General features: G+C 66.2%; 1 protein-coding gene across 1 annotated transcript in view; it reads right to left on the bottom strand.

Moving 5' to 3' along the window:
• Positions 1 to 775: 775 nt before the first annotated feature.
• TBC1D17 (TBC1 domain family member 17) overlaps positions 776 to 11,353 on the bottom strand; it is an 11,842-nt gene continuing 1,264 nt past the window's right edge. The window contains exons 4-16 of the mRNA XM_074937438.1: positions 11,168 to 11,346; positions 10,691 to 10,802; positions 6,391 to 6,552; positions 5,820 to 5,951; positions 5,249 to 5,352; positions 4,793 to 4,887; positions 4,272 to 4,388; positions 4,074 to 4,174; positions 3,892 to 3,991; positions 3,288 to 3,385; positions 2,933 to 3,049; positions 1,662 to 1,748; positions 776 to 1,051 (exon numbers count right to left, since the gene is read on the bottom strand). Coding sequence (XP_074793539.1) covers positions 848 to 1,051; positions 1,662 to 1,748; positions 2,933 to 3,049; positions 3,288 to 3,385; positions 3,892 to 3,991; positions 4,074 to 4,174; positions 4,272 to 4,388; positions 4,793 to 4,887; positions 5,249 to 5,352; positions 5,820 to 5,951; positions 6,391 to 6,552; positions 10,691 to 10,802; positions 11,168 to 11,346 — 1,608 coding nt within the window. The 3' untranslated portion in view covers positions 776 to 847. The remainder of the gene's footprint in view (positions 1,052 to 1,661; positions 1,749 to 2,932; positions 3,050 to 3,287; positions 3,386 to 3,891; positions 3,992 to 4,073; positions 4,175 to 4,271; positions 4,389 to 4,792; positions 4,888 to 5,248; positions 5,353 to 5,819; positions 5,952 to 6,390; positions 6,553 to 10,690; positions 10,803 to 11,167; positions 11,347 to 11,353) is intronic.

Here is an 11,353-nt window from a genome sequence, read left to right as displayed (position 1 = left end):
AGCGGATGCTGCAAACTCCTCAGAAGCGGATTTCGGGAGGACAAGGGGCCTCCCGCTGCAGCTTAGGGAGAGAACCCAGGAGTCCTGGTTCCCACCCCTCCCCGCTGTAACCACTAGACCCCACTCCCCTCCCAGAGCTGGGCAGAGAACCCAGGAGTCCTGGCTCCCAGCCCCAATTAGGAAAGATACAAGGCATTTGGTAAACATGAGTTTTTAATGTACATTACAAAGGAAGCAGGAGGGGCAGGGCCCCCCAGGACAGCAGCCGTTAGGGGGGTGTCAGTGTCTGGGGAGCAGTAGGGACCCCCCAGCCCTTTGGGGTCTGTACATCGCAGAAAGCAGCGAGCCTCAGGGCAGCAATGGGGGAGCCCCGGGGCTGGGGTGAACAGCAGCTGGGCAGGGGGGGAGGGCAGGGGATGGACCTCCGGGGGAACCAGGAGTCCTGGTTCCCAGGCTGCCCCCCACTTCCACTCACAGGCAACTCCGGGGACCCCCCCGAGGCCACGAGAATATGGGTGTCGCCCCACCTGCTGCTCCCCCATATGGCATGAGGGTCAGGCCCAGCCCCCCTGAAGGTCATGGGCCCGGGCAAGTGGGGTGATGGTGTTTGAAGGACCCCCTCCCCTCGCCAGAACCAGGGCTAGAACCCAGGAGTCCGGGCTCAGGGAGGGGGCCGGGGCTCAGAACCCAGGAGTCTGAGCTCGCAGGGCCGGGAGCAGAACCCAGTGCACCCTGGGAACAAGGTCTGGCCCCGACACCCCCCCCCCCGGGCACAATGGGACCCCCGACCCCTGTTAAAGTGCTGGTTTGAACAGCTGGAAGGGGTGGGCGGACCCCGGCGTCCAGCTCAGGGCAGGGGGCTCTGGGCCATGGCGGGCTCCTCGGGGGGCAGGATCTCGATGCTGCTGTCGGGCAGGGGGGGCGAGACACTGCCCGTCAGCTCCAGTCCCGGGGCCTGGACGGAAGAGAGGGGCTGGGGGGGAGTGGCTGGGGGGCTGCCCCCCGCAGGACCCCCCAGCCCCAGAAGCTCCTGCACGTTCCGTGGCAGCTCCTGTGGGGAGAGCAAGGTCACCGGGGGCTGGGACACGGGACTGGCTGGCTTGGGGTGGGGGCAGAATGAGACATGGGGGCGGCAGGGACTGGGGGGGTACTCACCAGACTGGGGGTGTGGGAGGTAGGCTGAGGGGGCACTGGGGAACAGGCAGGGGGTCTGGTTGTGGGGTGGGGTATCGGGGGGGTAGGCAGGGGGGTAGGGGGTACTCACGGGACTCAGGGTGTGAGGCAGGCTGCGGGGGCACTGGTGGGTAGGTGGGGGACAGGGGGGCTGGCTGGGGGGACGGGGGGCACTCACGGGGCTGGGGGTGTGAGAGGCAGGCTGCAGGGGCACTGGGGGACAGGTGGGGGGCACCCACGGGGCTAGGGGAGGCAGGCTGTGGGGGCACGGGGGGGCAGGTGGAGGATGGGGAGCTGGCTGGGGGGATGGGGGGCACTCACGGGGCTGGGGGAGGCAGGCTGGGGGGGCACTGGGGGACAGGCAGGGGGGGCACTCACGGGGCTGGGGGAGGCAGGCTGCGGGGGCACTGGGGGGCAGGCAGGGGGCACTCACGGGGCTGGGGGAGGCAGGCTGCGGGGACACTGGGGGGCAGGCAGGGGGCACTCACGGGGCTGGCCGCCAGCTGTCCGTACAGCGCCTCGGCCCGGCACAGCGTCTCCTCCACGCTCATCTTCATGGTCAGCTCGTTGATGTGCTGGGGGCGGGGGGGGCACATTTATTAGGTAGGTTACGGTAGTGCCCGGGATCCCCACTGCTGCCCCAGGACCCTCCAGCACCCGTGTGGTTCTCTTAGGTGTACTATGGTAACGCCTAGAGAACAAAGGATGAGACTGGGGGGGGAGGGGGCTCCTGGCGGGGGGGGCTGTGAGACCTCTATGGGGGGACACGTCTCTGGGCAGGCTGTGGGGGGCGGCTGTGGGGATGCGATATGGGGCCCAGCTGGAAGCGGGGGGGGCTGCATGGGGAGGGGATATAGGGGGCACAGCCGGAAGGGGGAATGTGGGGCAGGGGATACAGGGGCCCGGCTGGAAGGGGGGAACTGGGCTGGTCACAAGGAGCAGCCGGAAGCCATGGGGCCAGGCCATGGGGCTGGGACTGGCCGGGCCGGGGCCCTGAGAGCTGCCGGGGCTGGGCTGGGACGTACAATGACCCCCCCTTTGCGCTGGCTGAGGGTCTCTGCGGGCTGGAGCCCGGGGCGGGGGGGGGTGTCAGGGAGTGTGGGGGAGTCGGGGCCCTGCGCCCCCCACTTCCCCGGGACTCTCGGCCGGCCAGTAACACAGAAGGGCTATTAGCCGACAGCAACGCAGCCCAAACCAGGGCTTGCAGGTGCAGCGACCAGGACCCCGCAGTCAGGTCCCTCTGGGGGGGTGGGGAGCCCAGACCCAGGTTCTGCCCCCCGCCAGCTCTAAACTGAACCCCCTTCCAGCCGCCTCCTCCAGCCACCACCCCCCGCTCCTCGTCCAGTTTCCAGGCAGAAGGTGTCCTGGCCCTGGCCCTGGCCCTGGCCCTGGCCCTGGCCCCAGCCCCCCCCCCCCCCCCCCCCGGGATCAGGTTACAAGTATCACCCCTCAGTGAAGTCACCCCCAGCTCGTGCTGGTGCAGCACCCCAGGGAAACTGAGGCACACCCCGTGTTAGCAGGAGACAGTAAACTAGTAAAACTCCCCTGCCCCGTTCCCAGGTTAATACCCCCTCCTCCGACACAGGGGGGCTGCTCCCTCTGGGGGGCAGCCCCCATGAGGGGACCCCCAAGGAGCCTGCGGCAGAGCCAGGTGCTGGGGGCTCAGAGGCGGCGGGGCCCAGGGCTGGACCCCCGAGAAGGTGTCGGAACCAGGGCGGTTGGGACGGGGGAGCTCGGGGGGGGGGTGTGTGTGTCTCACCTTGAGGATCTCACTGAAGCTGAACCCCGAGTTCATTAGGGCCTCACGCTCCGAGTCCAGGATCCCGCAGGCCACCAGCAGGTGGAAGCTCGGGCAGGGCAGCCCCGTCCACAGCACCTGTGGGGTGGGGCAGGGTCAGCATGGGGGGGGGGGAGAGGCCCCTCCCTGCCAGACAGACTCACAAGGACCCCCCCAAGCTGAGCCCTTCCACCCACAAGGAACCCCCCCCATGCATCTACCCACCAGGGGCAGAGGTCACCCGCCAAACCTCTCCCACCTGGATCACACCCCCTCCAGCCCCCTGCAACACGCACAGACCCCCCCCAGCCCCCCCAATGCACTGCCCCCCCCCGACCTCCCAGAGCTGCAGCACGTCGTCGAAGGCGAATTCCCGCTTGAACCAGATCAGGAGCCACCGGAAGCAGAAACACAAAGAGCCGGATTCCTTCGAGTCTGGGGGGAGCAAGGGGGGTTGTCAGTGAGGGGACCCAGTTCTGGGCAGGGGACTGTCTGGCTTGGGGTGGGGGTGGGGGTCCTTGTCCCCTCTGGGGGTGCTGGCTCCCCTCCAGCCCCGGGGAGTCCCAGGGGTGTGATGAAATGGGAATTTTCGTAATGTTTTGCGTGCGCCTCAGTTTCCCTCGTGTATGGAGGTGGCGGAACGAGGGGGGTGAGCGTGGCAGAGGTCCTCATGGGCAGACACTGGGGCCCCCCCCGCAGGAGTTGGATGGGCCACTGGGCGGGGGGGGTCGCAAGGCTCCCCCTCCCAGCGGGCTCCCTGCGGGGGGGGGAGCCAAGCACAGAGCCAGGCAGGGTAGCCGAGGAGCCCGGCGCTGGTCTGAGCGGGCCTGGGGGGGCGTCACACAGACCCTCGCCCAGGCCCCACGACAAGGGGGCGTTTCCCTGAGGGCGGGCGCTCCCTGGGGGGGGCAGGCTGTCCCGGGGGGGGGGGGGGCACTCACCCAGGAAGTCGCAGAGCGGCGGGTCCAGTACACGCAGCAGCAGCCCCAGCTGTGCCAGCTGCCGTTTCATGCTCTCCTGGCTCTCCTCGAAGTTATGGTGCTGCGGGGAGACGGCGGGTCAGGGGGGCCCGAACCCCCCCCCACTCTGAGCCCCCACCCCGCTCGGGCCCCCCGGAACTCACCACCAGCTCCATGAAACCCGCGAAGCACCAGAAGGCGTCGACTTCGTTCTGGGTGACGTAGAGGACGGGGGAGAGCAGGTCGCTCATGCCCTGCACGTAGCCTGGGGGGCGGGGGGAGACAACGGGGTTACAGACTGGCCCCCCCGCAGGCACAGGACCCCAGCCCCTCCCCCAGGCAGCCCCTGCCCCCCGGCTCACCCAGGTCGAAGTTGTATACGCAATAGGTCATGAGCACGTCATGGAGCAGAACCAGCGCCGGGTTCTCGCTGCCCTGGTAGAATTTGTTGCTTCGGTCGGTGCGGCTCACGTCCCGCTCTGCAAGGGGGGGGCGGGGGTTACACGGCTGTGGGGGCACTACGGGGGGGCCCGGGGGGGTGACGAAGGGGGACCTTCCCGAAATACTTCCCCAATGCCCGCGCGGGCCTCGGTGTCACACGTGCGCAGGTGTCTGGATGCACGTGCACAGTGCGCACAAGAATGGTGAACTGGGTTGCACGAACCTCTTGCCTGTTTGCCTGGAGGGCTGGGGTTGGCTTGGGAGGCAATAGCTGCAGACGCCCCCGGGTTATGGGTCTGGGGGACGTCTGCCCTGAGTTCGGGAGGGGGGTGGGGAGGGGGAGGCGCATCTGCCCTGAGCGTGGCTTTCCCCTCCAGGCACCTGGTCACAGGGCCACACTCTGGGGGGGTCACCCAGGGCAGGGACGGGGGGTGCCACTGACCGATGAGGCTGCGGTAGCCGCGCAGCAGGGAGTTCCGCCGTTCCTGCTCCTCGCTCACCGACTTCCACTGCAGTTTCATGCGGAAATACTCGTCCCTGGGGCAGGGGGAGCATGGGGTGAGGGGGTGCCCCTCACTCCCAACCCACAGCACCCTGCTAGCCCCAGCCCTGCGCCCGCTCCTCACTCCCGACCCGCAGCCCCCACTAGCCCAGCCCTGGGCTCCCCCTAGCCCTGCCAGTGCCCCTCACTCCTGACCCGCAGCCCCTGCTAGCCCCAGCCCTGCGCCCGCTCCTCACTCCCGACCCGCAGCCCCCACTAGCCCAGCCCTGGGCTCCCCCTAGCCCTGCCGGTGCCCCTCACTCCCGACCCGCAGCCCCTGCTAGCCCAGCCCTGGCCCCCCCAGCCCTGCCGGCGCCCCTCACTCCCGATCCACAGCCGCGGCGGGCGGACGCTCACGTTCTGCGGCGGGCCCGGGCCCGGTTCTCCTCGCTGGTGCTCTCCCAACTGTAATAGCCCAGCAGGAACTTCCAGGCTTCCTTGCGCAGCGCCGGGGCGAGGCCCTGGGACAGGGGGGCTGTGGTGAGACCCCGGGGGGCAGAGAGTCCTGGGACCCCCAGTGAGCCCGGACCAGCTCCAACCTCTTCCCCACGCAGAGCCCCCTCCTCCAACCCAGCCCCGCCCCCAGCCTGGGCCCCGCCTCTAGCCCCACCCACCCCTGCAGCCCCGCCCCCCACTGCCCAGCCAGGGCCCCGCCTCCAGCCCCCTCACCCCCTGCAGCCCCACCCCAGCCCCAGCCTCCACCCTGCAGCCAGGCCCCCTTCCCAGCAGCTCCTCCCCCCAGCCCCCGCAAGCACAGCTGTCCCCCAGAGGCCTCTCCTCCAGCCCCACCCCGCCCCCCAGCCAGGTCCCACCTCCATCCGGGCCCTCTGCCCAGCCTGGGCCCCCTCTCTCTAGCCCCCCCCAGCTCCCAAGCACAGCTCTCTCCCAGAGGCCCCACCCCCCCACCTGCTCTGCCCCCTGCCCTCACCCCAGCAAAGATCCTCCTCTTGAGCCCGTCCAGGTGGGTGATGCGCCCCTCGGGGTCCAGGTGCTGCCCCCACTCCTGCTCCGTCACCGGGGCCTCCCGGCACACGGCCGGCCGCGGCCCCAGCTGCACCTGCTGCAGGCGGGAGGGGATCACGGGGCGGGTGGGAAAGGCACCCCCCAGGATACACTGGTCTCACCCTGCCTAAGCCTGGCTCCGCCCCCTGCCACCCATGCCCCGCCCTGGCTAGGCCAGCCCCGCCCACCTCATTAGGCCTGTTCCACCCCCTGCCACCCATGCTCCACCCCTCCTGTCACCAGCCCCGCCCCCTGCCACCCACACCCCGCCTGCATGGCCAGCCCCGCCCCCTGCCACCTATGCCCCGCCCCTCCTAGGCTAGCCCCACCCTCTGCCACCCACACCCCGCCCCCCCGTGAGGCCAGCTCCGCCCCCCGACCAGCCATGCCCTATAAGAGTGAGGGACCCTTCTGGCTGGTGCCCCAACTGCACCACACAAAGAGACGTGATTGGCTGGTGCCTCTGGGGTGCACCCGGATTGGCCGTGGACACTCACGCAGCTGATGACCTCGAAGCCTGGCTCATCCTCCAGGTTAGTGGCGGTGGTGCTCGAGGGCCGCAGGGGGGTGCCAGCCTCGTGGTGCAGGGCCCCGCGGAAGAAGCTGGTGACTTTGGAGAAGCCCCCGAAAGTGGCAGTGTAGGGGTCCTGCAGGAAACGCTGCGGGGGGGGAGGGAGAGTCACTCCTAGAGGGGAACCCCCAGAGCCAAGGAGAGAACCCAGGAGTCCTGGCTCCCAGCTGTGTCGGAGGAGGGAGTATTAAGCTGGGAATGGTGCAGGGGAGTTTTACTAGTTTACTGTCTGCACCAACACTAGCTGGGATGGGAAACAAGGGGGTGACTTCACTGAGGGGTGATACCTGGCGCCCAGCACAAAGGGTGGCCGTTTCCCTGCGTAACCTGAGCCAAGGGGGTTGGGGCCAGGTGACACCTTCTGCCCGGAAACTGGACAAAGGCTGGGCGGGGGGGGGGATGGCTGGGGGAGGCGGCTGGAGTGAGTTTCAGTTTAGAGCTGGCTGGGGAGCGGGAGAGGCCCAGAACCTGGGCCCGGGCTCCCCACCCCCGAAGAGGGAACAGACTGAGGAGTCCTGTTCTCTGTACCTACAAGCTCTGTTTTGGGCTGTGTTCCTGTCGGCTAATAAACCTTCTGTGTTACTGCCTGGTTCACAGTGACGGTGAATCGCAGGAAGTGCGGGGTGCAGGGCACTGACTCCCACACACTCTATGACAACTGGTGTCAGCGGTGGGATGTACTGCACCCCGGGGATAGCGCTTCCTGCAGTGAGTGACAGGGGAGCAGTAAAACGAAGGGGGTTAACGAGGACCAGGTGTGCTGAAGGCTCAGAGAGGAGCTAGGCTTAACCCCTGGGAGTGGGTGACCTGTGAGAAAGACTGTTGCAGTAACTGGGTCCACGGCGAGTGGTTTCAGGGGCGGAGGAGTCTGCAGCTCAACCCTGGCAAAGAGGTGGTGACCTCGAGAAGGGCTGGCACACAAGGGGTTCTCCCTGGAAACCGTGGGGAGCTGAGAGCACACAGGCCTGTGAGTCCACAACAACTTGGGAAGAGCGGAGTGATGGCCTGTCACCGTCTCCTTAAGAAGGACATTGTAACCCGGTGCAGAAAGAGAGGGTTGAGCACTGGAAAGTTCACCAAGGCACAGTTCATCGTGCAGCTGGAGGAGGATGACCGTGCTAAGGAACAGATACCTGACCCCAATGGGGCTATAGCAGGATCTGGGAGCAGCTGGAGTGGGAGCCAGGCATCCCCAAGACTCCTGTTCCCGACCAGACGGGGGTCTTCACAATCGGGTTTCCCATCGGGGGATCGGAGACGGATGGGATTGGAGCTGAGTCCGAGAGAGCAAGAGGACTGTGAGAGACAGCGAGAGCCCGAGAAAGAGCTGCAGAAGCAGCATGAACTGGCGGTGGTGGGCAGAGAGGCATTGGGGACCTCCCCGGGATGAGTGGGGTTAGACCCCGGGGGGGCCAGTTCCATAGGGAACCTCGAGACTAAATTGCTGTGACGAAGCGGGACTGTTCTTAATGGAGATTTGAACCCAGGGGACCCTGCGGAAAAGCCCTGGTGTCTAGCTCCCTTGCTGGTCCCAAGGCCACAGACTCCATCAGCCAGATGGGTGGGGAGGTGGACAGGCTCCCACTCCTGACCCCAACCTATATGTCTGTGTGGAGTCTCCTGGGCTCAGGCCCCTCGGACCCCCAGTGGGAGCGGAAGGTGATGGTCAATGGGGAGACATTCCTGGGGTGGCGAGATCCTGGGACAGAGAGAATGCTTGTCAGGCCCCTGGGTTGGTGCAGCCTCAGATGCTGAGGGGCTGTGTGAGCTGGGTGAGGATCCCAGGGATGAAGCCCCTTGCCCTGCCTATGGCCCGGATCCCTGTGCAGACCCAGGAGAGGTGGGGCTGGCTGGACGTTGGGGTTCTCCAGGATATCAGCTGCGAGACCTATTGGGGAGTGACTGTGTCTCTTTGGGACAGGATCCAGGCCCTGCTCCTGTTTGAATTTCAATCCAGGAAACCGACCGGCTGAGAGGAAATGGTCAGTGAAAATGCAGATGACCTGGCTGGCAGGGGGAGGAACCGCTAGGCGTAGGCTACCTGCCTGCCTGTAACCAGCCCCCTGGGGCTGGGTGGGACAAAGAGATGCTCCCCACCCCCCTGCACACAGGAGAGGGGGCTCCCGCTGGCTCTGATGCTGTAAGGAGAGCAGAGAGCTCGCTGCCTGCCCCAACTGGGACAGCAAGGGCAGCGCTGAGCAAGGGGGAGATAAGACGCCAGCTGAGTCGGGACACCCACAGGCAGGGCAGGTCAGCTGCCAACCAGGTTCGCCTTGTCCAGAGGCGCTGCTGGGAAGTGATCCCATGGCAGGGAGGGAGCGACCAGGCACAGGGCTCAGCGGGTCTGTAAACCCAGGCCCAGCCAGCGAGAGGGAACAGTCCCACTCCCTTCCCCAGCAGCTGAATTCCAGACCGAGCTGCAGATGGATCCCTCGTGGAGAAGCTGAGGGAACTTGCGGGCCACAGCACTGCAAACCCCCTTGGGGAAGGCTGCAGGGACAGATTCCTGTGGGAGAGGGGATTCCTGTACCGGGAATGGGCTCCCCAAGGAGGCAGGACTGACGGTAAAAGCCGAAAAGTGCAAGGTGGGGATGGCAGAGGTGTCGTACCTGGGCCACAAGGTGGGGACCGGCTGCCCAAGCCCAGAGCCGGCCAAGGTGGAGACGATCAGAGATGGGCCTGTTCCCCAGACCAAGAACCAGGTCCAGGCCCTTATCGGGATGGCAGGGTACTACTGGGGGTTGTACCCCACTTGAGCTCCCTAGCTGGCCCCATCACTGAGCTATGTGAGAAGGGGAAGCCAGATGAGGTGGTCTAGACCGATTGGTGCCAGAGGGCTCTCGGTGTGCTGAAGGAGGCTCTAATTCAGGGCCCGGTAAATCTGGTAAACCCGGACTTTGCCAAGGCTTTTACAGTGTTCACCGACGCCTCAGATGCAGGCCGATGCTAAGGGGGAGAGACACCGCAGCGGGTACATGAGCAAGAAGCGACTGCCCCAGGAGCAGAACTGTCCGGCCATAGAGGAGAAATGCCTGGCAATGGGGCAGGCCCCTAAAAAGCTGCAGCGGGATCTCTTTGGGCGGCGCTTTGCTGGGCACCCTGACGCCTCTGCCCCGACGTGGCTGCACCCAATGAAAGGGGCTGATGCCGAGCGGCGGGGGACAGAGACACCCAGTCAGAGGGGGGCCAAGGTCAAGCTGGGGCTTTAACCAAGAGAGCCCAAATCGAAGCCCTCCAGCCTGGAGCACTGGGAGAAGGCCCGATCCCTGTTTGAACTCCAGGGGTGTTGGGGTGGCAAAAGGGCCGGGGACGCATAAACCTTCCCCCATGCGGCCTGCGAGTGCCATCGAGCACCCCCTGACCTAAGGGAGGGTGTGACTGGAAGGGCCTGGTGTAACTCCCACCAAGGAATGGGAGAGATGCTGGGGCATCCATGGGAACGTTGAACTTCCCCAGGTCACCGGCCAAAAGTGACCCTGCTCAGTTCGGACTCAAAGAGGGAGAGATGTGACGAAGCGGGACTGTTCTTAATGTTCCCTCTGAATACTGGCTGGGTGCCTCAGTTTCCCCAGGCAGTTCTTAAGTCTCGAGGTGGGGGGATAAAGGGATGCGATTGTTGCAGAGCCCTAGAGGGCCACTGTGATGGGGTCTGCACAGAGAATGGCTGACACCCCATCTCCTGGCAACTGATGGCCTGGGCCCCTCCCCTGCAAGGTGCCAACTGAAGGGGCTGGAGAACAAAGGGATCAGGTGGCCTCCTGGCACGTGAAAGAGCCAAAGGCCAGAGGAGGGGCTGGAGAGTCTCAGTTTGGAGCTGGCTGGGGAAATGGAGGGAGGCCCAGAAGGGGCTCTGGCCTCCCTGCCCCCAAGGTGGACCTGACTGAGGGGTCCTGTTTTCTGTACCTACAAGCTCTGGTTTAGACCACGTTCCTGTCGGCTAATAAACCTTCTGTGTTACTGGCTGGCCGAGAGTCACGGTGAATCGCAGGAGGTGGGGGGTGCAGGGCCCTGACTCCCCACGCAACGTGACACAGGGATAGTCCCCAAGGGTCCTCATTCCCAGCCCCCCCAACCTCTCTATCCCCCCCCCGCCCCGTGTCATGAGTGGCATGGGGCTCATGGCCTAGTTGAGCGGCTCTGGCAGACAGGCCGTGGGGAGGGGCTCCCCTAGGGCCAGCCGGGTGTGCTGTGGGGAGCAGGGGTCCACCAGGGCCTGGGGAACTCACCGACACTAGGTTGGAGGAGTTCTCATCGAACAGCTGCAGCTCGTCGAAGGCGTGTGACAGCGCGTACGAGTCATGGCTGTAGACCAGGTAAAGCCGCGAGTCCTTGGGGGAGCTGCCGGGGGCAGGGGGTCCTCAGTTACCCCAGCATTGGCATGTGCCTCCGCCCGCACCTGCTAACTGCCCCCCCTCCCCGCCTTCCGGGACCACCTTGCCCAGTGTGCCCTGCACCAGCTCTTACTGCCTGGGTACCCCCCAGCCTCATACTGCCAGCTCCCTCACCTGGGCCCCCCAATCTGGACCCATGGCAGTGCCCCACTACCCCACCCCTGCTGTGAGCTGCCCCCAGCAGTGCCCTGCCCCCCAAAGTCCCCAGCTGCAAGCACCCCAAGACAGTGCCCCAGTTCATAAGCTCTGCACACGGCCACGGCAGCACAGCCCCTTCCCCTGCCCCCAACAATCCCCCCCACCCCCGCTCACATGGCCAGGATGAGGTACTTGCAGAGTGCCCGCAGCAGGGCCTTGCTGCCCCCGCGGTGGAAGTGGAGGGCGGGCAGGGACCCGCTCTCCCGGCTGATGAAGATGAGGTAGGACCAGCCCAGCCCCGGCCGGCTCCGGCGGATCGACTGCAGCTCAGAGAGGCTGAGCGTGAAGGCCCACTGCGCC

Source organism: Natator depressus, chromosome 23, assembly GCF_965152275.1.
Source record: "Natator depressus isolate rNatDep1 chromosome 23, rNatDep2.hap1, whole genome shotgun sequence".
NCBI lineage: Eukaryota > Metazoa > Chordata > Testudines > Cheloniidae > Natator > Natator depressus.
The sequence above is the reverse complement of the archived record's forward strand: the minus strand, read 5'-3'. Positions and strand labels throughout refer to the sequence as shown.